The sequence below is a fragment of the Narcine bancroftii genome, chromosome 1 (genome assembly GCF_036971445.1).
Source record: "Narcine bancroftii isolate sNarBan1 chromosome 1, sNarBan1.hap1, whole genome shotgun sequence".
Classification (NCBI taxonomy): Eukaryota; Metazoa; Chordata; class Chondrichthyes; order Torpediniformes; family Narcinidae; genus Narcine; species Narcine bancroftii.
Window position 1 is genome coordinate 358,286,454 of NC_091469.1, and position 27,115 is coordinate 358,313,568.

Consider the following 27,115-nt stretch of genomic DNA (forward strand, 5'->3'; position numbering starts at 1 on the left):
ACACACACACACACACACACACACACACACACACACACACACACACACACACACACACACACACACACAAAAATCTGGAACCATAACCATAGGAGGCAGTACTGTTACGATATTTAAGTCTTGAGATGAACACTTGATGCACGTTGGCAATAAAAGCTCAAGTCCAAGACAATGTGACATGCAATTAGTTTCACTAAGAGTTTGATGGGAAACTCGGATACAAAGGACCCTTGACAAACCCAAGTGTTTACTTCAGCCACAGGAAAATATCATATGGTAGCGGCACACACACGGAGACGTGGACTGGCCCACAAAATGGATGATGAACACAGCAACCATGCAGACTTGGGGCTGACACCACCCGTCATCCCAGATGACCTCCCGCACAGCAGGAAGACGGGGATCTGTAGCAGGAACGCCGGCCATTCCCAGGTCAGCAGATGATGAAGCAGAGCCCTGATGTCAGAGCCTGGGGCCCATATAAACACAATGGCCAGTGCAATAAACTAGTCTCAACTTAAAGGCTTTGGTGTGTGTGTGTGTGTCATTCTTCACCACACTCACATAGCAACGAATGCTACATTGGTGACCCCGAATGGTCTAACTAGCAGTTGGACCCGGAGATGACGGACCAGGCAGAGCCAACAACCATCCACGCAGTCTCACTCAGGCTCCCAACATTCTGGGTGTTGCAGCCACACGTGGTTCGAGCAGGCTGAGACTCACTTCCAGCTTAGACACATCGTCTCCGATGTCACCTGCTACTTCTACGTCTTGAGCGCAGTCAATCAAGACACAGCAACAAGGGTCATAGACTTCTTACGGCAGCCTCTGAGGCAAGGCAAATATGTGGCCCTCAAAGAGTGTTTAACCCGCACTTTCAGACTCTCCCAGCACAAGCCTGGGGCCCGTGGAGAGATTGGGGGACAGGGCCCTGTCCGGCCTAATGAGCAAGATGCTCGCTATGACCGAAGGCCACATACCTTGCCTGCTCTTTGAGCAGATCCTTCCGGAGCAGCTGCCTGAGGATATCAGACTCTTGCTCAAAGACTAGGACTTCAACGACCTTTGGAGGGTTGTGGCCCAAGCAGACATGCTCTAGAGAGCGACTAAGGACATCAGCACTATCGTAGACCACATCAGCAAGCCCCACAAACAGCCAACTGTGAGACCTAGACTAGCGGAGAAGCACTTTAATACCATGGTACAATTCTGCTACTATCATCAGCGATGGGGTGCAGAGGCCTGTCGATGCCACCCTCCTTGCAGGTTTCCAAGAAACGCACTGGCCAACCGTCATCGATGGCGGCAGCGGTTGGCCCATGTGATAGCCTCCTCTACATTTGGGATTCCTGTTGGGCAGGAGTTTCTTGGCCGATACTTGTGCCGAGATAAGCCCCCTGTCCCCCAGAGGCCTTGACACCCGCGACAGCAAGCAGGGCCCAGCACTGAAGGCATCTAACAACTCCTCCATCCAGACTTTTGGTACCCGCACCATCCCCCTTTGGTTCGGCAAAAGCCGGTTTACATGGTCCTTTACCTTCGTGGCAGTGGCACAACACCCCCCGCCCCCCCGGGGGATAACTGCCTTCGAGCCCACTGCTTGCTTGCAGACCTCAAGAGATGATGCTTAGTGCATGCCAAACTTTTCAAACTCTACCTCTAGGGGAAGCCAAACTACCTGCCCCCGACCTTGACTTTGTAATGCTTTCAGATAATGAATTTGGCCACATCCTGACGGAGTTCCCCTTAAAAATGGTGCGACAGTTCTCCACATCCGAACCAAAGCAAAGGATAAGGCATCATATTCTGACTGAGAGCCCTCCCCGCTCCATGCCAGGATGCGCCAGCTCCCTACCTAGAGGCTCAGCCTCGCAAAGGAGGAGTTCAAGAAAATGTAGGAGCTAGGGTTAGTGCGGCGCTCAAACAGTCTCTGGGCCTCCCCCCTCCAAATGATGCCAAAAACAGGGGAGGGGGGCTTGGAGGCCATGTGGTGACTACCATTGTCTCAACAAGGCCACCACACATGACAGATATCCTGTGCCCCACATCCAAGAGTTTGCCGTAACCCGCATGGGTGTTTTCCAAGGTGGACCTCATCCGGAGGGTACCACCAAATCCCAGTTCATCCCCTGAACATCCCCAAGATCATGATTATAACCTCTTTTGGCTGGTTCAAATTCCTCCGCATGCCCTTCTGTCTGAAAAGCATGGCACAAACTTTCCAGCGGTTGATGGATGCGGTGGGCCAGATCTCCCATTTGTGTTCTGTTTGGATGATATCCTCATCACTAGCCACAGCCACAAAGACTATGCTGCCCACCTGAGACAACTGTGCACCCAGTTGAATAAGTTCAGACTGACAATTAACTCAGCAAACTGCCAATTCGGTCTGGACACTATTGACTTCCTGGGGCACAGGATAAACAAAGACGGAGCAACACTCCTCGCCAAAAAGGTTGAGGAGGTCTGGCACTTCGCCAGGCCACTTACAGTAAAAGGGCTATAGGAATTTGCCAGTGTGATAAACTTTTACCATAGATTAATACCAGCAGCAGCCCACATCATGTGTCCCCTCTTTGTGCTCATGGCAGGCAAGTCAAAGCACATTACCTAGGATGATGAGTCTTCGAGGCCATTCGAGAACACCAAATACATGCTGGCCAACACCACCCTCCTGGTACATCCAAGACCAGAGGCACCTACTGCTCTGACAGTAGACATCTCCAGCACAGCGGTAGGAGGCATACTGGAACAGCTCATTGAAGGTCAGTGGTAACCCCTGACCTTTCTGAGCAGACACCTCCAACCAACCCCCCCCCACAGAGCTCAATTACAGCACTTTCAATTGAGCTATTGGCTTGTACCTGCCAGTAAGACATATCCATTACTTTTTGGAGGGTCGGCAATTCAAGGTCTTCACCAATAACAAGCTGCTGACCTTGGCCTTCCATAAGGTATCAGACCCTTGGATGACCTGACAACAGAGACACTTGTCCTATGTGTCCAAAATTACAACGGACATTCACCACATCACGGAGAAAAGCAATGTGGGAGCCTACGCTCTTTCACACCCCACATTCGAGACAGTACAAGCCCTTCCAAAGGAATACACTACGTAGCCCTTACCAAAGTGCAGCATATAGGACAGCCTTCTCCAGTTTCAAGGTGGAAGATGTCTCCATCAGCTCAGGTAACCAGACATTATTGTGGGACATCCCCACCAGGAATCCCCACCCCATCGTCCCATCTGCATGGAGGTGCCAGGTTTTCAAAGCCATACACAACCTGGCGCATCCTGCAAAATGAGCCACAGTCAAGATGGAGGCTAGCAGGTTTGTCTAGCATGGCCTCCATAAGCAGGTCAGCCAGTGGGCCAAGACCTGCAGGAACTGCCAGTCCTCAAAAGTGAAAACTTGCACAAAGGTGCCCACACAGACATTTGAACCAGTGAGGCACATGTACATATTAATATAGTGGGTCCGTTACCAGTTTCCTGTGGGAGCGACTGCTCCACGAGATAGTCTGAGGCAGACCCACTGGTTGATGCCACCACAGAACCCTGTGTCAGGACACTCATCGACACAAGTGTCCAGATTTGGAGCCCCAGAGCACCTAACCTAACTTAACAGAGAGGCACTATTTACCTCAAGGCAGCGCTGACTAATTTCCTGAGGACACAACTCCACCACACCATGGCATACCACCCTCAGGCCAATGGGTTGGTGGAGCAGTTTCACAGGCACCTGAAGGCAGCCTTGATGGCCAAGCTCAAGGGTCCCAAATGGGTGGGACCCATTGGGTCCTGCTGGGGATTCACTCCTTGCGGAAGGAAGACTTCAATGCCTCGATGGCAGAGATGGTTTACAGCACACCGTTAATCATTTGGAGGAGTTCCTGGCCCCCGATAAATGCCTGGAAAATATCGCAGCCACCCTTGAAAACTTGCGGCAAAAACTGGGGTCCCTGGTCCCACGACAACCCCCACTACATGGCTAGCTCAAACATAACATCCCCAGGGACTTAAAGATTTGTCAATATGTGTTTGTGTGAAGAGGCACACACCACCGCTCCTACAACAACCCTATGAGGATCCTACAGGGTCATCAAGGACAACGGCTCCATTTTAGTCCTTGACGTTGATGGTAAGGAGGAGACCTTTACCATCAACCATCTGAACCCGGCGTATCTGCACTATAACCATCCAGTCTCCATTCCTCCCATGTGAGAGAAGGGCAGACGGTCCAAGTCAACGGGCAATGTCCCGATCACCAATTCTGGGGGGGGGGGGGGGGGGTTGTGCAGCGGCCTGCGCACAGAGACGTGAACCAGCCCACAAAATGGTTGATGAATGCAGTCACTGCACGGACCTGGGGGGTGGGGTGAGTGACATCAGCTGTCATCCCAGGTGACCTCCCGCACGGCAGGAAGGAGAACTGTGGTGGGACCACCAGCCAATCCCAGCTCAGTGCTCTGATGACGTGGGGCCCTGACGTCAGTCCCTGGGGCCCATATAAATGCAGCAGCCAGTGCAATAAACCAGTTTCAACTTCAAGGCTTTGGTGTGCATGTCATTCTTCTCCATGCCCGCATAGCACAAACGTTACAATGTAAGATTTAAACCAAGGCAGAGGATTGAGAAATACAAAGAGTAATAGTGTACTTTTGAAAAGGCTTAAATATAAAATGAGAACATGAAAGTGAACCAGCATAAACTTACTCCATTTTATGCTTCAGCAAGTGATGGCAGCAGTAATGATCCACTGTAGGTAAAGATTTAACTGACAAAAAAAAAATCCAATAATGTACAATTTTGCAGCGACATGCAAATTTCAAGGAAGAAATATGGGATCCACATTGCTAACAAAAAAGGAGCTGGACATTGATAATTACATTTAGGAGGATCTAATAATAAAATATATAAAATTCAAGTCATTTGAATATGAAATATACAAAATAAAATTCAATATTATTCACAGTCATCATGAGGAATTTTAACCTGCACACAATGCAATTAATTATGGAGATCATTGTTTCAGTCCAGGAAGAGTGCCAAAGAACAAAATAGAAATCTGAAGAGGAAAGCAACATTGAATCCAATTTAAGCCAACCTGGAGAGATTCTGAGAGAACACTTATCCAAGAAAGAAAACATTTTAAGAGTGAAGGAATTGTGACAATAAATTCTACTTTATTCCCACCGACAGTTAAGACAAGAACAAAATCTGAAGAAATTAAATGTTAAGAAAGTGGGCTTTAAACTGTCTTGAGAACAAATACAACCAAATATGTGTCATTTGATCCTCCTTTCCAAAGGCTAGGAATGGGAGCTCAAGTGCTTATAAGGAATGTGGATGGTAGATTTAAGGTTATTTTTCCACGGTGTAATGCAGTTTTGGTCTTCCCACAAGACCATAATCACTGCTCTTTCACCATGCAAGCAGACCATTAAATTCCAATGGCATTAATTTTGCACTACTCCCATTTTCCAATCAAGCCTCTCGGTTTTACCACTCACCACCACACTCAGGACAATTTACAGTGAGCAATTACACAACACTTTTTTTCTCACTTCTTAAATTTAGGCTCTTCCAGCCCACGAGCTCTTGCCACTCAAATACCCCAACTGAACTACAACCCTGTATATTTTGAAAGGTGAGAGGAAACCAGAGCACCTGGGGAAAACCCTCGCAGATACAGGGAGAACAAATACAGGGAGAACAAACAAACTCCTTCCAGACAGATTCAAACTTGGATAGCTGGCACTGCAATAGCATTGCACAAAGCGCCACGCTAACTGTGCCGCCCTGTAGAAACCCATACAGATACACAGAATATATACAAACTCCACACAGACAACTCCCGAGAGCCACACAGATCAAACTCTGGGTCACTGGAGCTGCAAGACAGTAGCTGTGCCTTTCGTGGACAAGATCATAATTTTGTTCATTTGTAAATACTTCCCATTTATAAAACTTATATTTATGTGTCGTATTCAATAAAGTCTACAGATAAAAGAATGTTCCAGATATCTCTGTGGTTCTGTTGTGAAGAGGCTTTCAATTTTCAAATACAAAATTCTCACAAACAGCAAAGAAATAATCACCAGATAATCCGTTTTAATTTTATTGATGAAGGAATTCGAAATTACTCCAATTCTCAACAAATCAGCTTGATGAGATTTTATTTTACAACCATCTAATATGATAGTCATTGCCTGTATTTAAGCTCTCCAACACAAACACCACCTCCAACAATTGGACATTAATTTCAATATTTGTAACCATCGCATTCTCATGCAGTGGCAAAGGTGCCATTAATTCTGATGCAGCTGACACACCAGGTCTTTATTTAAAAATACCCTTTCAAAAATAGTATCACTTTATTAATGGTAATGTAATTTAGAATAAGGGCAAAGTAAGAGCAGAAAACAGCACAAAATATAATTTTGAAAAAAAAAACACAATTAATTTAAAGGGATAAGCTTGCAGATCTTTTAAATATGTTATGACCAAAAATACAATTGATAACCAAAATAGGTTATGGAATACAAACAGATAATTAAAACGTAAAAGTCAGTCATTACCAGAAAAAGGATTAGAGGGCAATACTAAACTGAGCCCAAAATGTTAGATTAAAAATAGAAATTCAGTGTTTAGTCTGGAAAAATTGAAACAATTGAGAACCCAACTTAACAGAAGAGAAGAAAAGGTGATTCAAAGGTTACAGGAAATAAATGTCAGAGAAAATGTATAAAAGATTGGTAAAAGTTAACATGTCACCTTGTCCTGATGAAATGTCAGTGAAAGCAACAAGTCCAAAAACAGGCAAACACCACTCCTTTGATCCTTGCTGCAGAATAATGCAGAAGAACCGAGTTCCCATAGTTGCATTCAAGAAAAAGGAGTGGACTCCAGCAGTTATGACTCCAAACAAAGGTTCCAAATCTTAAAATATTATAAAACTGGAATCACATTAACGGGATTATTTTATGTACATCCATTTGGACAGCTTCTTCACTCTTTTTGTCACCAGCCATAGAAGTACTGCATGTGCAAAAATAGCTCATCTCTGATCCTTTACCTGACAGTTATTAAGATTGTCTGAGGAATCTTACATACCACTTGCATAATCTGCAACAATAATTTCACATTATACAAAAGCATGACAATTCAAATATCTTACATTTGAAATGAAATATTGACTGATTTCAGATAGAATGACAAACTTCATCTTTTTCTGTGATGTGTGCAGGTTTCAATATTTTTTGTGAAGAATAACATGGGGGATACAGGCTTTCAGATCAGATTTATTGTCAGAATACATACATGATATCACATACAACCCCAAGATTCTTTTTCTGCAGGCAAGGCAGAATTACCACTTATTGGCAGTAAAAAAAAATTCAATGTACACATGTAAACAAATAAAGAAATGTAAATAAACTGACTGTGGAATACAAAGAAAAAAAATCAAAATACAAAAAGTAAGAGTCCTTAAATAAGTCCCTGATTGTGTTGAGGAGTCTGATGGTGGAGGACAGCAGCTGTTCTGGAACCTGGTGGTGCAGGTCTTGAAGCACCTATGTCTCGTTCCTGATGGTAGTAGCAAGAAAAAAAGCATGTGCTGAGTTGGGTGGATCCTTGATGATTACTGCTGCTCTCTGATGGCAGTATTTCCTGTAGACATTCTCGACGGTGGGGAGAGTTTTATCTGTGATCCCTGGGCTGTGTCCACTGCCTTTTGCAGGGCTTTTTGCTCAGAGGTATTGGTTTCCCCAGACAAGACGTGATGCAGCTGATCAGCACTCTTGCCACCACACATATGTAGAAATTTGCCAGGGCTTTGGTGTCATACCAAACTCCACAAATGCCTGAGTAAGTAGTGGTGCTGACGTGCTTTTTTTCCATAATGCCATTAGTGTATTGGGCCCAGGATATATCCTCCAAGATAGTGAGTCCCAAGAACTAAAATTTGCTCACCCTTTCGACCTCTGATTCCCCAATGATCACTGGATCATACACCTCTGGTTTTCACTCCCTAAAGTCAACAATCATCTCCTTGGTTTTGGTGATAATGAGTGCAAGGTTGTTGTTTGGAGTAAAGTTATAGTGCATAAATAAAGTCAATAAAAATGAAAGGTCAATGACCTGAAAACGTTAGCTGTGATTCTCCCTCCAAGATGTTAAAATTTGGAATGACAAACCAAGAAACCAGAGGACATGGGTTCAGGGTGAAAGGGGAAAGGTTTAGGTGGGGGGGGGTTCTCATGAAGGGTACACTTCTTCTCACAGAGAATGGTGTGAGTATGGAATGAGCTGCCAACTAAAGTGGTGCATGTGGGCTCCATTTTAAAATTTAAGAAGAATTTGGACAGGTACATGGATGGGAGAGGTTTGAAGGGCTCTGGACTGAGTGCAGGTCAATGGGTCTCAGCTGAAAAATAGTTCGGCACAGACTAGAAAGGCCAAAGGGGTCTGTTTCTGTGCTCCTCTATGGTTTTAAACCATTCAGTTTTTCTGCTTCCTTTTGCTATTGTACCAGAGCTTCATTGTAATCAGTTACAAATTCAGATCAGCCAGAGTCAAAATGTTCTTTTTTAAAGTAGCAGTTTTAAATATTGAATGATTTTATGCATCAAATTATTGTCCAACATCTCAATGCTTTGCTTCAACACCATACTTAAAGTTTCAGGACACCTCTCCATTTTCATCCTCTACATTTCCAAGATTCCTTGACTTTCATTAGGCAGGAAAGGAAAAAAAAACAAATAGTCTGAGATTAAAATAATTTAAATGAAGTTCATAAACCAGATTTTGATCCAAATCAGGATTAAAAATCACTTTTCTTATTAAAAAAAAGTTAATTAATTTAAAACATTAAACAAGGGTGTAGTTTTTTTTTTAATTTACATCAACTTTTGCAAGGGGTGGCAAAGTGAATATAGGGGCAGCAAGCTTCGCGTAGCACTATAACTGCGCTAGCAATTTGGCTTAGAATCGGGCACAGTTCTCCCCATGTATGCATGGATTTGCTCTGGTTTCCTCCCACTCAAAATATATTGGGGTTTTAGGTTAATTGGGGTACTTAGGCAGACAGTCTGGAGGGCCAGAGAGGGCCTGTTATTGTGCTGTATGTCTACTTTTTAAAAAATTAATTTTAAATATCTTCTTTGGCTTTGCTTCACGGACGAAGATTTATGGAGGGGGTAAATGTCCACGTCAGCTGCAGGCTCGTTTGTGGCTGACAAGTCCGATGCGGGACAGGCAGACACGGTTGAGGGGAAAATTGGTTGGTTGGGGTTGGGTGTTGGGGTTTTCCTCCTTTGCCTTTTGTCAGTGAGGTGGGCTCTGCGGTCTTCTTCAAAGGAGGTTGCTGCCCGCCGAACTGTGAGGCGCCAAGATGCACGGTTTGAGGCGATATCAGCCCACTGGCGGTGGTCAATGTGGCAGGCACCAAGAGATTTCTTTAGGCAGTCCTTGTACCTCTTCTTTGGTGCACCTCTGTCACGGTGGCCAATGGAGAGCTCGCCATAGAACACGATCTTGGGAAGGCGATGGTCCTCCATTCTGGAGACGTGACCCACCCAGCGCAGCTGGATCTTCAGCAGCGTGGACTCGATGTGAATATGCTGTCGACCTCTGCCATCTCAAGTACTTCGACATTAGGGATGAAAGCGCTCCAATGAATGTTGAGGATGGAGTGGAGACAACGCTGGTGGAAGCGTTCTAGGAGCCGTAGGTGATGCCGGTAGAGGACCCATGATTCGGAGCCGAACAGGAGTGTGGGTATGACAACGGCTCTGTATACGCTTATCTTTGTGAGGTTTTTCAGTTGGTTGTTTTTCCAGACTCTTTTGTGTAGTCTTCCAAAGGCACTATTTGCCTTGGCGAGTTTGTTGTCTATCTCGTTGTCGATCCTTGCATCTGATGAAATGGTGCAGCCGAGATAGGTAAACTGGTTGACCGTTTTGAGTTTTGTGTGCCCGATGGAGATGTGGGGGGGCTGATGGAGGACCTCAGTTTTCTTCAGGCTGACTTCCAGGCCAAACATTTTGGCAGTTTCCGCAAAACAGGACGTCAAGCGCTGAAGAGCTGGCTCTGAATGGGCAACTAAAGTGGCATCGTCTGCAAAGAGTAGTTCAAAAAACCCTTAACTTTTTTTTTAAGTCAGCAAAGGTTAGGGAATGACTTTAGCAATTGTCAAAACCAAGTTTGGTGTTTCAGGGCAGCAAGACAGATCTCCAAATCTGGACCAGATGTGGGATTTTGATAGCAAATCCTGGCAGGAAGTTTAGCCCAATAAAAATAAAATTGGTCAGACCATATGTTACATGCAAGGTGACTTTCTGATTACCTCTCCCTCAGCTCAGCTTTCATTTATAGGAAAAAAACTTCAACACCGATCAGCAAATGCCTTAGTTAGCACTGTCTCTGGCTTAAATGATCATGTTGTGTAACACAGATGCAATTTATATCTGCTGCAGGAGAAAATTTACCACTCCTCTTGATTGTTAAAACAGGCAATATTGGCCCATCACATTCAAGCTGTTCATTGAACACCCATCCATTTACTAACTCAGCCTTCTAGGCCTTAGTGATTCAAGTGCTTCTTCACATGTTTCTTGAATGTTGTGAGAGTACTTTCATCCATCACTTTCTTAGTTGTATTCTCTGAACTACACTCCCTACCATCAAGAACCTGCGACACTGAAGACCAGAAATGTAAATAGGTGAGCCACATAATTACAACTTCAAGAGTCTGAGTACTTAGAAGGCAAACTACCTTCCAGGCAATGATATATACACCTGCTGACCCCCATGCCTTTCCACGGTGATGAAATAGTCTGTGTGAATATGCAAATCTAAAGGCATTCAAGCACATGCATTCAAAGTAAAAAAAAAAGTGTTGGTTTACACCAGCAGTTTTCAAACTTTCTTTCCATTCACATTCCACCTTAAGTAATTCATATGCCATAGGTGCTCTGTGATTAGTAAGGGATTACTTGAAGTGGAATGTAAGTGGAAAGAAAGTTTGAAAACTGCTGGTTTACACCCTCAGCATTTACTCCTCCACACCAACACTGACAGTCATTATCAATGAACTATTTACTGCTGTAAATGAACATGAACAAACTTTTAAAAAGGGATGATATAACTGGTTCATTTTTAAGAATTGCTTTTATCCTCAAATACAAGTTTAAAGGACAGAACTCATGACTTCAAAATAATTTTGAATGCATGCTTACAGCACTATTATTTAATCCAACTATTTTCCCGAAATGAAGAAACCAAAAAAGAAATCACTTTTGGCAGAATGGGAAAACTAGTGCTGGAATACATTGTATGAATGCTGAAAATTATGAGATGAAGGAACCCTGAACAACTGAAGGCAACTTGCAATTCTGCCCAATATTTAAGACTGCGCAGTACATTCTCCCCGAGAACGCGTTAAATGATACAAGTAATTGCGCAACAGCTTCCTTGATCATCTGGAGGAACTCATCGTGTTTTGACAAAGGATGAATTTAAAACAAGCACATAGACTAGCAAGCTTTTAAAAAGTTACAAGATCAAAGTAAACGTGACAGTTTAAGATTTTAAAAGTTATTCAACATATTTTAACTTCAATGGAAGTTTGTGCCACCATAACAGACCACCTTTTTGAAAGAGTCAGGCAAATGCACCACTGCTTCTGTGCCTCAAGGCCCAGAAACGAGCCGGACCTTTCCAAGTGCCCGCACGCCAGCATCCTGCGTGGCGAACAGGTGTCAGGCTCGGAGCTCGGAAGGTGTTCGGCGTTTCCGGGGAAACACGCTCCACGCAACTCGACGGGATCCACAGCGCGGCCGGGTCCCTTCCCATCCCTCCTCAAACATCCAGGCAACTCCAACACTCTTGTTTACTGCGTCCCCTCCGCCTTTCCCCCTCCGGCTGCCCTTGATGTTGTGGGTGCGCGGAAGCAGGACTGATGGCGCCGACCGCAACTATTTTGCCAGAGTCCGGTGTTCGACAAGAAAGGGTTAGAAATGTACCCTGTCGGTGGTCGAGTCGTTACCCCAATCTTCAGCATTTCCATGGTGCCGAACTCCTCTTGTCGCTTCTTTGTCCTTCGAGATCCACCATCAATCCCGGTCACTGTCAATGGCGTTCAAGTGAAATGCAATTAACACACAAAATAAAATCCTTTCCAAATTTCTCCCTTCTCCCCCCAAAAATAGCGTAACTCTTTCTTTGAACTTTAGTACTTCCTATAGGCACTGCAAATGTCCCAATTAATAATTACAAAAAGTAAACGTCAACCATTTGACAGCCTGTCCTTTCTCTCCAACGCGCACAACTGCCTTCGCAATGAGCCCACCAGCAGAAGCAGCTCACGATGCAAACTCACCATTCCACATTCAGACACTTTTAAGCCACGGGTTTGAAAAGCTCATTGGTTTTTTTTTTAATCCGCGTTTTCAGAATCGAGAAATGAAAAGAAATAAGGCTCTTCTACTTTTGAATGTTTGCTTCTCTCTCTCTCTCTCTCTGCCACGACCGTTGTATGAAATTAATCGCCTTCGTCAGGGCTCGCCTGTCAATCACCGCTTTGTCTCACCCAGACTTGAAGCGGGTTGGGAAACCGAGACCGTTCTGCAAACGTGCATCACAGATGCCGATCACCCTCAAATTCCTTCTCATCCTAACTTTGTAGGAGTGAACGGAAGGCGTTGTGTTCACCACAGAACGACGTGTGGCTACATTATAACAATGCACTTTTCCATATTTTGCACGAACTACGAACTAAACCTAAGAAAAATCAATTGCCGCTTCTAATTTTTTTTAGAGAGGGAGTTGAGGACATGCGATGTTAACTGATTAACTTTTAATAACAAACCACTGGGTATTCCAACAAGAGCCAAGGGTGAGAGATCCACAAGTCTACAACCCATACTTGCCAAAAGGCACTTTCAGGTGGCCAATTGCCCCACATGTAAAGCTGCATGTTGAGGCAATATGCGGCTCCTTTGAGGCCACCTGAATGTGCTTGAGGCGAGCTACTAACCCTCCTCCGAGAGGGATAATCAGCTCAGGGGCTCCCCCAGCCACCTGAATGCAGCTGGCTGAAAGCGGATGTTAAAGGGTCAGGCTGCTGATCACAGCTGACACTGGGCAGGAGCCAGAGTGTGCTCAGAGCCGTACCCTGTGCAGCTGTGTCCTTCAGGTGGCCAGCGTTGCAATTTAAATGCTGCCACCTGAACGGCAATTTAATGGGCCGCTTCTGCTTCTTCAGGTGCATTCTACGCTAAGAATGCACCTGAAAAAGCCTAAAGAAACCTTGTCAATCTTTAACTCAACAATGTATTTGTTACATCAATGAGAGCTTATCATTAGTATTCATCGTTTCTACAAACTCTCCAAAGCTAATTGGTAAAAATACTCATATTGACTCAACCCCCTGCAAACTTTCCATGAGCAGATATTATTTGCAGTTGATGTCTTTCTGAACTCATCTGATCCCAAATACAGTTTTCAAAAGAAATGATCATTACGTGAAATATGAAGATAATTTTTAATGTTTCACAAATCAAAATGTATTACAAGTTTTTGGATTCATAAATACTAAAATTCCTTGACTACATAATCTATAGATGGCAGACAACAATGGTAGTTTTGTTTAAGTCTGAAGAGGTTAATTGGTGTGATTTTCTTCTAGTTATAAATTCTATTATAGTGATCCAAAATATCACAAGTCCAACTAGACAATACTCTCAATCCATTACCTCTTTCAGAATTCCTCAGTCACTGGTATTCGATACAGGACATGTTGGGTCATGCTATTTGATTTGGTACTTTCTGCCAACCTATCCTGTCCCATCATCCACAAATCTATAAAACCATCACTTAGATGGTGATTTGCAGTTGCTGGGGATGTACACTGGTGAACTATTAAATGGTGTTTCATTGATGTCATCTTCATCTCTGTACTTAACGATTAAGCATAGACGGTATTTCAAAGAAAAGAAGTAGAAGGAAATTCAACCCCTCATGTCTATTCTCCAATAAAATCAGATCATGATTGATCTTTTAACTCAGCTCTGCCTTCTTGAATTAACTCCACTTGCTTGATTTCCTTAATGTCGAAAAGTTTATCAATCTCTTCCTTGATATTTAGTGAGTGGCCTTCAAAGCTTTCTCAGGTTTTCAAAATATTCACCACCATTCCAAAGAAGAAATTTCTTCTAATCTCTGTAATAATGAAAATATTTTTAAAAGCAATAATTAAAACACTCTGAACTAAACAGAAAATGCTATAAAAACTCAGCAGCTGAGGTACCATCTGTGGAAAAAGAAATGGTTAACATTTCAGGTCTGTGACACTTGCCTTCTGGGAATGTTCCATACTTTCACCATTTCCAACACAGAAAAAGAATCTTAATATCCTGATACCTACTCCCATTAAGATATCCCCTTTGTTTGACACATCCTCCAGCACACCTCACACCTCACCCCAACTTTCTCTCCAGCTGAAAATTAACTTGTATTTCTATCCATCTTTCTGATGGGGGCACTCAGTTGCCTTTAATTATATTTCCTTCCACAGATGTTGGTGGACATGCTAAAAGTTTCCAGCACTTTCTGCTTTTGCTATAGATTTCCAGCATCTGCAGATATTTTTGATTTACTTCCAAATTAAAGAGAAACATGATAGATATTTTATAGTGATACAGATGGCATATAAGCACAGCCAACTCCCATGACAACCATTTTTTTTAAAGTTGGACATATTATCACAAGATAATTGTGAACATACTGCATTTTTATTATTAATGCAAACTTGAAAAGCAAAATACTTATAACCAAAAATAAACCATTTACAAAAAATATTTACATAAGGAAAACCATTTGAAATCTCTTGCCAACCTTAGCTTCAAATCAATAAATTTCCATTGTAGTGGGTGCACGGTGTGGTATTGCAAACTGCCACCATCAGTTCACAGACTTACCTGACACAACGCAGGCTCGCAGTGCTGGGCACCAAAGTACAGTGAATGGATCAGGTGAAGCCCCTGCCTAAAGGAACGAGGTGCTAATGGCTCACAACTTTAACCAGTATCACAGACATGAGGTATATTCTCACGGTAGTAGACTGCTTCACATGTTGGCCAGAGGCCATTCCATTACCAGTCAGTATGGGCTAGAGCATTCATCTTAAATTGGATTGCTAGATTTGGAGTGCCTATACACATAACTTCGGACTGTGGACCACAGTTCACTTCGGTGCTATGGGCTTCCTTGGCTTGTTTTTGTGGTACACAGTTTGTGGTACACAGTTGCACCACCATCCGCAGCCCAACGGCCTGGTAGAATGTTTCCATTGACAACTTAAATCTTCAGTGAAGGCCCGACTCACAGTACCCTTGTGTTGGCTGCACCAAGCCTTTAGTGCATCTCTCATATAGGCGCATTTAGGGTATGGCAGCCAGTGCACATGCCCTGAGCACCATTTGAAGGTAGACACTATTGCCCTCGTCTTACCCCACAATATCGAACTCAACAAAGCCCAACAAAGAATCTCCATCTGACAAAAGATCTTCAAGGTATGGGGCACAATCTGAGGTTCTTTAATGGCACTGTCACATTTTACTTTCTGATGGAAATCCCCGCTCCTGCCGGGAACCCTTGGTCCTGTACCTGCCAGGAGCCTGAGGCCGTGTCCTGCCACACCACCCAGAAAAACCAGAAAAATCAATGTTTCAGAAGTTCAAGAAATGTTTTTCCAAACATTTTTTGAAAGTTTCCCACTTGCTCTCAAATTTTGAGGAGGTGGAGGGTTTTGGGAAGGGGTATGGGTATGTGTACCCAGGGAGTGGGGATTGAAAAGATCCCAGGAGTGGATCTTACAGCAAAGGGCAGTCAAGTATGAGTAGGTCGATTCTAAAACGTTGTGTATACAGTCTGCCCATAGATGCTGTTTTACCTCTATTTGATCTCTCTGTACATACTCTTGCCACCTGAAATGGGCCACATGGCAGCATTCCAGCACCAATACCATGTGCTGAAAGAACAAAAAGTTTTGGAACACCAGAGTACATCTTGATGGTCTTCCAGCTGTTCTGGATATCTGACTCTCCGCATCCCAGGGAATAGCCTGTAAATCAGAGTCTTCTCTCACACTACTGCAGGGTATGAACCATGACAAGGACCCTTGCATCTTTCCCCATGTACGCTAAGTGAATCTCCATTCTGCAAAGAAGTGGGAGACTGTCTCCAGTCCATCATAGTCATTTTGGGGACAACATGCATTGTGGGTAATGTTCCAGATGTACAGGAAGGATGTGACTGGGAGAGCTCCTCTCACGGCCAGCCAGGCCAAGCCCTGGTGCTTATTTGTGAGCAGTAGCATTGAGGTATTCTGCCAGATGACCTGGACAATTTGTTCTGGGAACCATCCCACCATGAGAATTGAGTCTTTGTCTCTCAGTATCTGCAGGATGTTTCATGCTGATCACTTCCTGATGGCATTGTCAAAGGTGTTTGTTTGGAAAAACCTTTCTGTGAAGAATAGGTGGTGTGGCAAAGTCCACCTGACTGGGACATTGCATGGCAATGGGGCCAGTCCCATCCTTCACAGCACCTGGGACAGGTAAACCTCAGCACATAATGGCACTTGGCACCTTTGTACTTTTGTTCTATGTAGAGCCTGATGCAGCCACATGCGAAGGTGGTCATCATATGAAGGCCACGGTATGTATGCCCTTGCTCCCATTGTCTGGCAACTTGTACATGATGATTCTTTGGACCTTTTCCATCTTTTTTAAAAAAAATATTTTTCAGACTATGAACCATATTAACCAAAATACACACAAACATTTCCCTCTTGAATATACAGTGTCATTTTCTCCCCTTTTTCCCCCCTCCCTTCCCTCCTTCCCACCCTCCTCCAAACCCATTAAACATTCAATATATACAATACAATAAACCCATTAAACAATATAATCACACAATGAAAATAAACAAGAAAATTGTGTCATCTACTTTTACACATTGGGTCAGTTCATTTCGTTTTCTTCTCATTCTATAATTTTATGGGGTGGAGATCCATGGTAGGCCCTCTCTGTTGTGTTCTATGTACGGTTCCAAAATTTGTTCAAATAATGTGACTTTATTTTTTGAAATCCCACATGAACAGGAAGACTGCTCTGGTGACAACCCAGGAAGAGATGTGGGGGGGGGGGGGGAAGGACTACACCTGCATCACGTACAGTTGTACCGAGAGCACCTTACACCAGATGCCCAGGTTCTTCGCTGTTATTGTGAGGGAGCACTGTGACCACAAACCCAATTTCTGGACAACCTTTGCAATGCACTCTGATCAATTCTTGTTGCATGTCTTGGCCCCTCCAAAACCAGATCCCTAACACCTTCAGTTCATCAGGTTTGACTGTGAAGGGGATGGTGGACCAGTCTGACCAGTTACCAAAGAGCCAGTTTACCCTGGCACCCAATGTGGACTCAAAATGGCCACAGATGTTGATCAGTCTATGGATCCATCATGTGTCCAAACAGAAAAATGGCAAAGTTGTCCATGTACAGGGAGACCTTGACCTGAGTGCCTCCACTCCACTGCCTTGCAATATTACTCCTCATGTGCCTTCATCCTTCCTGATGGATTCAGTAAAGGGTTCCAAACTGCACACAAATTTGACTGGAGAGAGCAGGCAACCCAGCCTGACACCAGATGATTGGGAAGTAAAACACGAAAATCTGTAGACACCATGGTTGAAGACTATTGGGAAATCATTTGTTTCCCACCTATTGATTTGGACTGCACTACAGATGTCTAAATAGAGCAGTTTCGTCCAATTTCGGATTCCCTTCCCAAACAGTACAGAGGGAGTACAGAAGTATGAGGTGGGACCTCATAGAGGTAATTAGAATCCTGAAAGGCCAGGACAGAGTAGATGTGGCAAGGATGTTTCCCATGGTAGGAGATTCTAGGTCAAGAGGACATAATTTCAGGATTAAAAAGGCATCAGTTTAAAACAAAGATATAGAAAAATTTCTTTAGTCAGATGGTTGGAGTCTGTGGAACTTGTTGCCACAGGTGGCTGTGGAAGTGAGGTCATTGGGTGTATTTAAGACAGAGATTGACAGGTACTTGATTAATTAGGGACTCAAGATTTATGGGGAGAAAGCTGGGGAGTGGGTCTGAGTTGGAGGATGGATCAGCTTATGACTAGAATGGCAGAGCAAATTCAATGGGCCAATGGGACTACTTCTGCTCCTATATCTTGTGATCTTTTGAAACCCAATTTTTGAGAGCATGTACGTCTGTAGGCTTTTTCAGGTGCATTCTAAGCTAAGAACGCTGCATTCAGGTGGCTGGGGGAGCCACTGAGCTGAGCTGATCTGATTATCCTTCTCGGAGGAGGGTTACATAGTTTGCCTCAAGAGCACCTCCTGCACATTCAGGTGGCCTCAAAACAGCTGCATATTGCCTAAACATGTGGCTTTACATGCAGGGCAATTGGCCACCTGAAAGTGCCTTGTGACAGCAGGTCAAAAGCCTACTGGTCTAAGCTGACCAGGCAAGTGTCCACCACACTGTCCAGCACTTAGGTGGTGGAATCTCTGAGCAGCGCAAGTCTGTAGAGATTTTTTAGCCTGGAATCATGCAAGTTTGGTCTGATTGGATCACCTGCCCCAGGACAGACTTAACTCGATTGTGATGGCTTTGGACAGGATTTTGTAGTTAACATTTAACAATGACATGTCTCCATTTCCTGATACCTTCCTTCACCCACTTCTGATTGAAGATGACAGTGCTAATGCTCTTCCTCATGGAAACTGTCATGCTGCCTGCCTGGAGCAAAGGATTGTATACTTCCAGCAGGCCCAAGCTCACCCAGTCCCACAGAATCATGTTCAACTCAGCTGGTAAGCCGTTGCTTCTGGGAGTCTTTCTTACTCGACCCAAAAGAATGGATGGAGTTCGTCAGCTCCCTCCAGGTAATTGGCTGGTCCACACTCCTGCTTGCTGTTGTCAGTCTCCTCTGTGATAGAAGGCAGGAAGTTTTGAGAGGTCATTCAATCTGTAGCTTTAGTGTCATACAGTTTGGCATCAAAGAATCTGCGAGGTCATGACTGAGTCATGCTCTTTCTTAAGGTTGCAGTTTGCTTGTGAACCTTGAAGAAGTATGAAGATGTCTCATCCTGCTCCACTGTGTGGTCTCTGGATCGAAGATGATCTTGTAGGATTCTGAGGTGAATAGTGAGTTTCTCCCTCACATCCACCCTTCTTGATTGCAGCAGGAGGGGTTACCGCAAGTCAGTCTGGAGTTAGCTCAGTTCCCTCTGCTTCCATCTTGCTCTCTGATCACATTTGAGGATTTTTTTTTAAAAAAAACAACCTCTTGATGTAACGATACTGTGCAGGGCGTGAGGAAGGAGGGGCTAAACAAAAATTACTCGAGCTGAATGCAACATTAGCAGTAATCCAAAACCTTTCTTCTAGAGTGCTTCACTCATAATGGAATGAACCTCCTCTGAAATAAATATGATATTAGCCTTTTGTGGAATTAAACTGGCAGACACATGCCTATCAATTCAATGCAGAAGCCAATTCATGCGGTGGCTTCACAACTATTGAATATTAATGTGAAAGTTAAAAAGTTTTGTTAATAGCCCACCATGGTCAACTCAAAACATGCCTTCCTCTAATTTGGTGACCCAAACTGCACATGTAATTAATCTATTTGAATTGAATCTGGCAGTACAGTCATAAGTTAGCATTGTGAACAGTAGAGAAAGCTCAGACAGTCTACGACTACAGTTATGTAGTCTTCGTTCATTAAAATGAACTTGACTATTTATGTGATTTTCTGACAATAAAAGCCCATAAAATATTGAATATTTAACTTTTAATGGTCTATAAAGGGGGGAAAAAAGCTGCTGATCAATCTCTGCACTGTCAATGATCTTAAATTGCATTTTGGTGCATCATTCACTCCATACTCTGTTAATATACTCCTTATAATTTCAAATCTTATTTTCAGCAAAGTTTAATATTTCTACTTCTCCCTTAATCTTATATGCCTGTCCAAATGTTTACTTTCTGTGATATGATTTATAAAAAGAATTACAATTAGTGTTATTACTTTTTAAAATGCTGCTTGCCTGCTTGATGACTTCACTATTCTTGGATTGTTGGAAGTTCCAAATTGTTAGAAACAGAATTACCTTTAAAGAAATTGCTCAAGACAAAAATTGAGAACAAAGAACATTTATTACAACAATGCAAAGTCGGGTGCTTCCCCTTACCCTGGGAATACACACATACACTGGGGCTCACCCAACTTTTATACAGTAAATTTCAGTATCAGAATACCCTCCCCCTTACATTCTTCTGCCCCCTGGATGGGTTTGGCAGAGGCAATCCTTCCTGCCTACGTGCAGTTTCAGTATACTTGGAGGACCAGGGGGTATCCTGTCGGTGTCCCTTCATGTTATTGTCCTTATTCACACCTTCCTGATTCTCGGAGCTACAGTCTCTTGGTATGTAGAGTTGGCTCATCCTGTCTAGGGTTGGCTAATTTAATATGTATAACTTTGTAAATCTGTGTAAGGTTAACTAATTAGATATGTAGAACTTGGCACTTCTGTCTATCCAGACTACCTCAACTTCCTACATTCTATTGTTCCTTACCGCTCCTTATCTTATTCTTATGGTGGCTCATTGATCTTGTCACAAAGACTAGAAGATTCTTATGTTAATCATGCTGACTCTGCTTTCCTGCATCCTAATTCCCAAGCTCATCCTGTTTGTACTGGTTACAGCCATTAACTGATGTATGAATTTTAGTTTCCTTCATGTTCATAATTTTAGATCAGTTTTCCCATCTTTCTCACAAATAGTTATTGATTCCACCTGCATTGAATTCGTTCATCGTTATTGAATGAAGATCTACCGGGACCACTGCCTGAAGAGGGCGCTACAAAATCAGTGAACTGGTGCAGACTCGAAAGGACAACATGGCCTGTTTCCGCTCCGTAAATGGTTATATGGTTATGTTCTCCTTGGTCACTTCCCACAAGTTCACTGGGGAGTTAAAGAAGAGTTTCATGATTCTCCAAACAGTGTTTTCCTTTAGTTCCTCTACGTTCTCTGGGGTCAGCAATTTCATATTCATCTTTTACATTTCCCTGACTCCCTTCTGGTCCTCCTGCATATTGTTGGAATCTAGGGGTTAAAACATTATGAAAGAAATGATTAATTAATAAGTTTATATGTACTGCATGGGTCAGGGAAAAAGAGGAATGTGATTAAGTGGCAATCACAGCATGGAGCAAAGTTGGCTGAGCAAAATTGTCTGCTCCCAAATACAGGGAGAGGAAATGCATAAAACGATTTAGGAGGAATGCTCAAACTGAAGGAGGTGGTGAGTAGCACAGGAGACACAGGCCAGACCAGAACAAAGAATGGCCTGCAAGAAACAAAGGGAATGGAAAACCAGTCTAGGAGGAAGATTAAGGCATGAGGAGGTGTTAAAGAGAAGAGCAGAAATTGGCCAGACAGGAACAGAATGGTGATTAGAAATATCTGGGGATGAATTAATTTCTGATCAAAACAACAGGATAGTCTGGCCTGGAGGATTAAGATGGGAGTGCTACACCCCAGATATCTGCCAAACAGGAGATGACTTGTGATAACCCTTATGCAAAAAGATCTAGCAAAGGAAGACAACTTTTGTTCTGTATGATAATGAAATCTAGCAAAGGAAGCCAACTTTTGTTCTGTATGATAAGGTTGATCTATATAAACTGAGCCAACTGGACAATAGGGGTCAGTCTTGGGGAATAGCTCACTGTGCAGGTGACCTATGAACTAACGACTGACCCAGAGCTCTGTTAAGTTTTATTCTTGTGCTGTGTAATAAATTGACTGTTGAACCTAATACCTTTTCCTATCACTTCATTCAAAGAACACGCTGGACTCAGACCACACATAGACTAAGTTAAGAGTAAGGTAAAGCCAGAGTCTAACAATATACCAGGTGTCATTGGTTGATAACTAATTAGAAAATAAAGACTTACATTCACAACAGAGTTCATAAACTCCAGATATGGAAAGCATCTTACAATCCCTGAAATGTTAAATATAATCACTGATGTAGGAAATTAGGTAGCCAATTTGTGCATAGCAGGGGATATAAACTAAAACATAATGACAACTCAATAAATCTGTTATGTACAAACATAGGAATTAAACATATTCAATATTTTCATCGACACTATCCTTTGAACAGACTTCCAAATACTCTCAGCACTCAGAGAAATAACAACTATTATTTGTCTCATTTGGGTAACCTGTTACATTTAACCCAGTGGTTCTCAACCTTTTTCTCTCCACTCACATACCACTTTAAGTATTCCCTATGCCATAGGTGCTCTGTGATTAGTAAGGGATTGCTTAAGGTGGTATGTGGGTGGAAAGAAAAAGTTTGAAAATCACTGTTTTAATCGTACCTAATTGACTCTTTATGTGCACAGTTTCATAACTCCAAAGGAAATGGGCCAATTACAATTTTTCACAAGCAAAATATTTCAGTAACAATTGGGTCTAGAGCAGTGATTCTCAACCTCCCCTTCCCACTCATGTACCACCTTAAGCAATCCCTTACTAATCACAGAGCACCAATGGCATAGGGATTACTTAAAGTGTTATGTGAGTGGAAAGAAAAAGGTTGAGAACCACTGCACTAAAACAATCAAAACAAACCTATTGCTAGCTGGATGGCCGAATCCTGTGTGGTGTCCTAGAGTCCTTCTGTGATTAACTGTGGTTCCTGGACACATGTTGGCACTGGAGGGGCTGAGCACTGAAATCAGCAGCTTCAAGCCATGAGACAGCACTTTCCGATCATTATAGTGAACTTGAACGAGGTCAGCCTGAAGAAGTCTCAAACAAACTACCATTGACATATTTCCTGCGCAGAATCAAAGTGATTCATTTCAATTCAAAATCAGTGTCTTAAATCTATAAAATCAGGAGTTAGCAGAGATGGATGGTAAATTACAATGAAAGTTAAGAGAAACTGAGTATTCAAGACCACACCAAAATAGGAAAGAGAATATTTGGAATTATTTACCAAAGGAGGCTTGATCAGGAAGAGAGCTGAAGGGCTATGCTGTATGATTCTGCGACTCTTTTCATAGCCCCCAAAGCACCTTATAGCAAACAGAGCCCATTTGGATTATAGTTACTGATGTAAGGAATGCAGCAGTCATCTTGTACACAGGATCCCTACTAACACAAACTGTAAATATTACAGCATGATGTATTGTCTTTTAATATCACATGGAATTACAGGTATATTTCAAACACAATTGGGCTCCTACAGAAAACATTGGTTGATCTGGGGCTCCAAAAAGGCTGGAGCCTTAATGAGATACAACAGCATTCTGAACACTAATAGTTCTGGAGGTGATTGAGAGTAAGCTGCAACAACCCCCCCCCCCATGTTTGTGCTGAGTCCTCAAAGTCCCAACAATTATCAGAGAATCCAGCTATGTCACTCTCTATCCTTCTGAGTTTCGAGAGGTAAGAACACTTCAGAGAATGCAACAACCCTCCCGGCAGGCAAGGTCGGTGTTTTGATTTCCACCCACATGCATAATACCTATAATCAATTCTGAGACTTTTAATACAATTAAATGCTCCTCACAAGGAGCTGTGACACGTCACATTTCCTCTACTTTATGAACTCATCTGTGCTCCAGTTTTCGAAAAATACTTTGGTTGAGAATGACTTCACTTTCCTTCAGTGAGACAAAGAATTTAATTCCAGGTGCAGTTACATTATTGATGAACATGAGAGTCAGGATGGCAGGGGATCCAAGAGTCTGAGGATCTTCACCTGCCAACCTTTGTTTGGCTATGGACCCCTTAGGACACCTTTGCTATGAACCAGTGAACTTAAGTTAGTTTCTTCTGTATTTTTCTCCTATCGACTACATAAAGGACATTAAAAAAAAAGATTTCAATCTGTGCCCCCCCCCTTAAATGTGCTGTGGTCCCTGGTTATACAGCACCAGTGCTGCCTCTGGCCACCTATATGAAGCTGAGGGTTTTAGAATGAGCACCTCCCCTCTGCCATCATCACATTGCAGTGACTTCAACACAAGTAGTGCCAAACCTCAATCTCTGAAGCTGTTAATTGGCAATGGGAACAGTGAGGCTGATCATGTTTTAAAGACCTAGCTCCTTGTAATAGCAGAAGAGTAGGGGCACCCCCCAGAGTTCCCCATGCCAAAGGAGTCCTTGGTTATCTGTTTCTTTTTGAAGGAAGAGTTGTGCATTGAGGGGATTGATCGATTAAAAAGGAAGAGCTTTACTAATTTAATAATTGCTGCTTCTACTCTGAGTGAAGCACAATTGGATTATAAGTATGCTAACAAAGACCACTTGGGCCAGCGGCAGTTCAATGCTGACAGGATGAAATACATAAAGGAAATGAGCTGCACTCTTGAGGTCAGCAGTTGACTTCATGTTGGTGGCCATTCTCTTGAGTGACCCCTTTCTCTCGCCAAGATTTTGCCTCAATGTTCAATCGTCAGAAAGTGATTCACCAGAGTCAAATAAACACCTGTCATAATGGGTCACTTGCATTTATCAGCCACCTGCCATTATCAAAACCTTCTGACCTCTCCTTTATCATTGTCAGGAAATTAATGCAGTTCAGATTCAGCTTCAGTGGCCATATGTTCACTGGCCACTCATTAGGAAGCTTTAGTGCTAAAACGACATAGAGGAGAAAACTGCAGCAATCCATCCAGCTTGTACGCCAATAACGCAATCAATGAGCGGCTGTGGATAATCTTTTCTAGGGCCAGTGGATTGGTATCTTATAGATCACAAATTTGAAGGAACAATGTTACTCAAATACACGGATACATTACAATACCTAGTGGCTTAGAAACTGACAGTCTTTGGCAACAGTCATACTTTGTGGATTCCCAGCATTTTGCTGGTTAAGCACACAGCATTATATGCTGGAGGACCAAGGGTTCTTACCATTAGCTATTTAGAAGTTGCATCCTACTTCTCAGACACATTGATGTACCGTATCCTTCTTTCGGTACATTTTAGTTTAATCCTGCAGACCAGTCATTGGAAGTATTGTAAAGTCCAATGACTATCTATCTATAGCTTTCTACAAAAATTTAAATACACACTAGCTTGTGCTAGTAGCTCAACATGAATAATGTTAACAGTGACAAATTTTGAAAATCTGAGCTCAGCACACAGGCTTTGCTTTATAATTTACTTAGAATGGAGGTTTTATTCTATACCTGCCAGTCTCTCACCATGGATATTTCAATGGTACTATTGCAGCAATGGTTGTTAAAGCCTCTTTTTGCACTGGAAGCTGAACAGTCCACTACTGAGGCTCGGGCAGAGAAGTTGAGACTGTTATTTCATTGGTTGAGTTCCTAAATCAAGGACTGTCTGCCCTCTCAGATGGAGATAAAAGAACCTTCTGTTGCCTCCTTTAACTTTTAATGGCCCCACCTTCATTCTCATTATCCTTCTGTTCACATACGCAGAATGCCTTGGGGTTCTCTTTGATCCAACATGCCAAAGCTTACTCATGCCCCTTCGAGCTCTCCTAAATCTTTTCTTAAGCTCCTTCCTCACTAACATATACTTCTCATGAGGCCTTCCTGTTTCCTATATCTAATGTATGCTTCCTTCGTCATCTTAACTAGTTGCCTCACCTGTTTCATCAAACACAGTTCCCTTTTCTTATCATCTTTTCCCTGTCCCATTGGGACAAGCCTATCCTAAACCCAGTACATGTGGTCCGTAAACTTCCTTCTCATTAGTTCTGTACTTTCACCCGTGAACATCTGTTTCCAATTTACTGTCACTAGTTCATGCCTCCTACTATTATCCCTTCCCCATTTAAACCCTTTCCCACTTTGTCTGCTTTTATCTTTATCCATAGCTATGTTAAAGCTCAGGGAGTTGTGGTCAACGTGCTCACCCACCAAGAGGTCCACTACCTGATTAGGCTCATTACCCAGAATTAGATCCAGTATGGTCTCTCCTCTTGTCAACTAGTCCACATACTATGTCAGGAAACCATCTTGAACGTACCTGACAAATTCAGTCCCATGTATCCTTCTTGCAGTCAGGAAGTGCCAATCATTATTAGGAAGTTGAAATCTCCCATACCAATAACCTTGTATTCCCCACACCATTCCAAGATTTGCCTGCTTATTTGCTCCTTATTTGGGGACTGGCAGACGACTCCCAGTTAAGTGATTGCTCCCTTCCTATTTCTGTCTTCCACCCACATCATCTCAATCGACACTCCCTCAGCAACATCCTCTCTTATAGTTGTGATACTGTCTCTCACCAGTAATGCTACTCTCCCATACCTCTATATTCCATTCCTTTTAAACCACCAAAACCCTGGTATCTGAATCAGCCAATCCTGTCTATTCTCCAGCAAAGTTTCTACAATGGCCACATCTTAATAAACAAATTTGAAATATACCAGCAGTCTTCATAGTAGTTTGCATTGGTCTATTTTAGTGTTCTTCATTTTTGAGGCCAATTTTATGAGCCAGCTGCAGTTAAATAGCAAAATATCATGTATCTTTTAAACTGCCCTTGGTCATGTGCAATTGTGTCATGTGATTGCAAACATTCTTGCAATTTTGTGAAGCAAAGTTCAAGAATCATCGAACTTGGCTGCAAACACTGCCCCCTGGCTTGCAATTGGTCTTTGATCATTTAATTCTGTGAAAATGAAAATGTACTGCAGTAATTTCCAATACTGATAACTAATCCAAGTTCAGCATCTCAGTTGTGCCCAAACAGTTGCAAAAATTAACTGAGTGACCTGTTAAAAGCGACCCTGTTTCTGGCAAAGAATGCTTTGGATCCTTTGGCATCCAGGTTATGATTAAACTAAATAATCTGTTGGTTTTGTCATGCCACATAGTCCTTCAATATTATGATTATCTGGGTTTCAAATATTCTGAGGCATTTTTGTAGCTATAGATATCTCAGAAGTTTATGAGAAATTCATTCCTTATTTTGTAACAGTACTGATTAAACAC

At 42.8% G+C, this 27,115-nt stretch overlaps 1 protein-coding gene across 2 annotated transcripts in view; it reads right to left on the reverse strand.

Annotated features, from left to right (window-relative positions):
* Positions 1-12,800, reverse strand: part of cobl (cordon-bleu WH2 repeat protein) — a 389,570-nt gene extending 376,770 nt beyond the window's left edge. The window contains exons 1-2 of one of the 2 annotated variants that reach the window (XM_069912158.1): positions 12,390-12,800; positions 12,034-12,136 (exon numbers count right to left, since the gene is read on the reverse strand). In XM_069912158.1, the coding sequence (XP_069768259.1) occupies positions 12,034-12,136; positions 12,390-12,399 (113 nt within the window). In that variant the 5' untranslated portion in view covers positions 12,400-12,800. The remainder of the gene's footprint in view (positions 1-12,033; positions 12,137-12,389) is intronic. The other variant, XM_069912164.1, reaches the window with a different exon arrangement.
* Between the last annotated feature and the right edge of the window lie 14,315 nt (positions 12,801-27,115).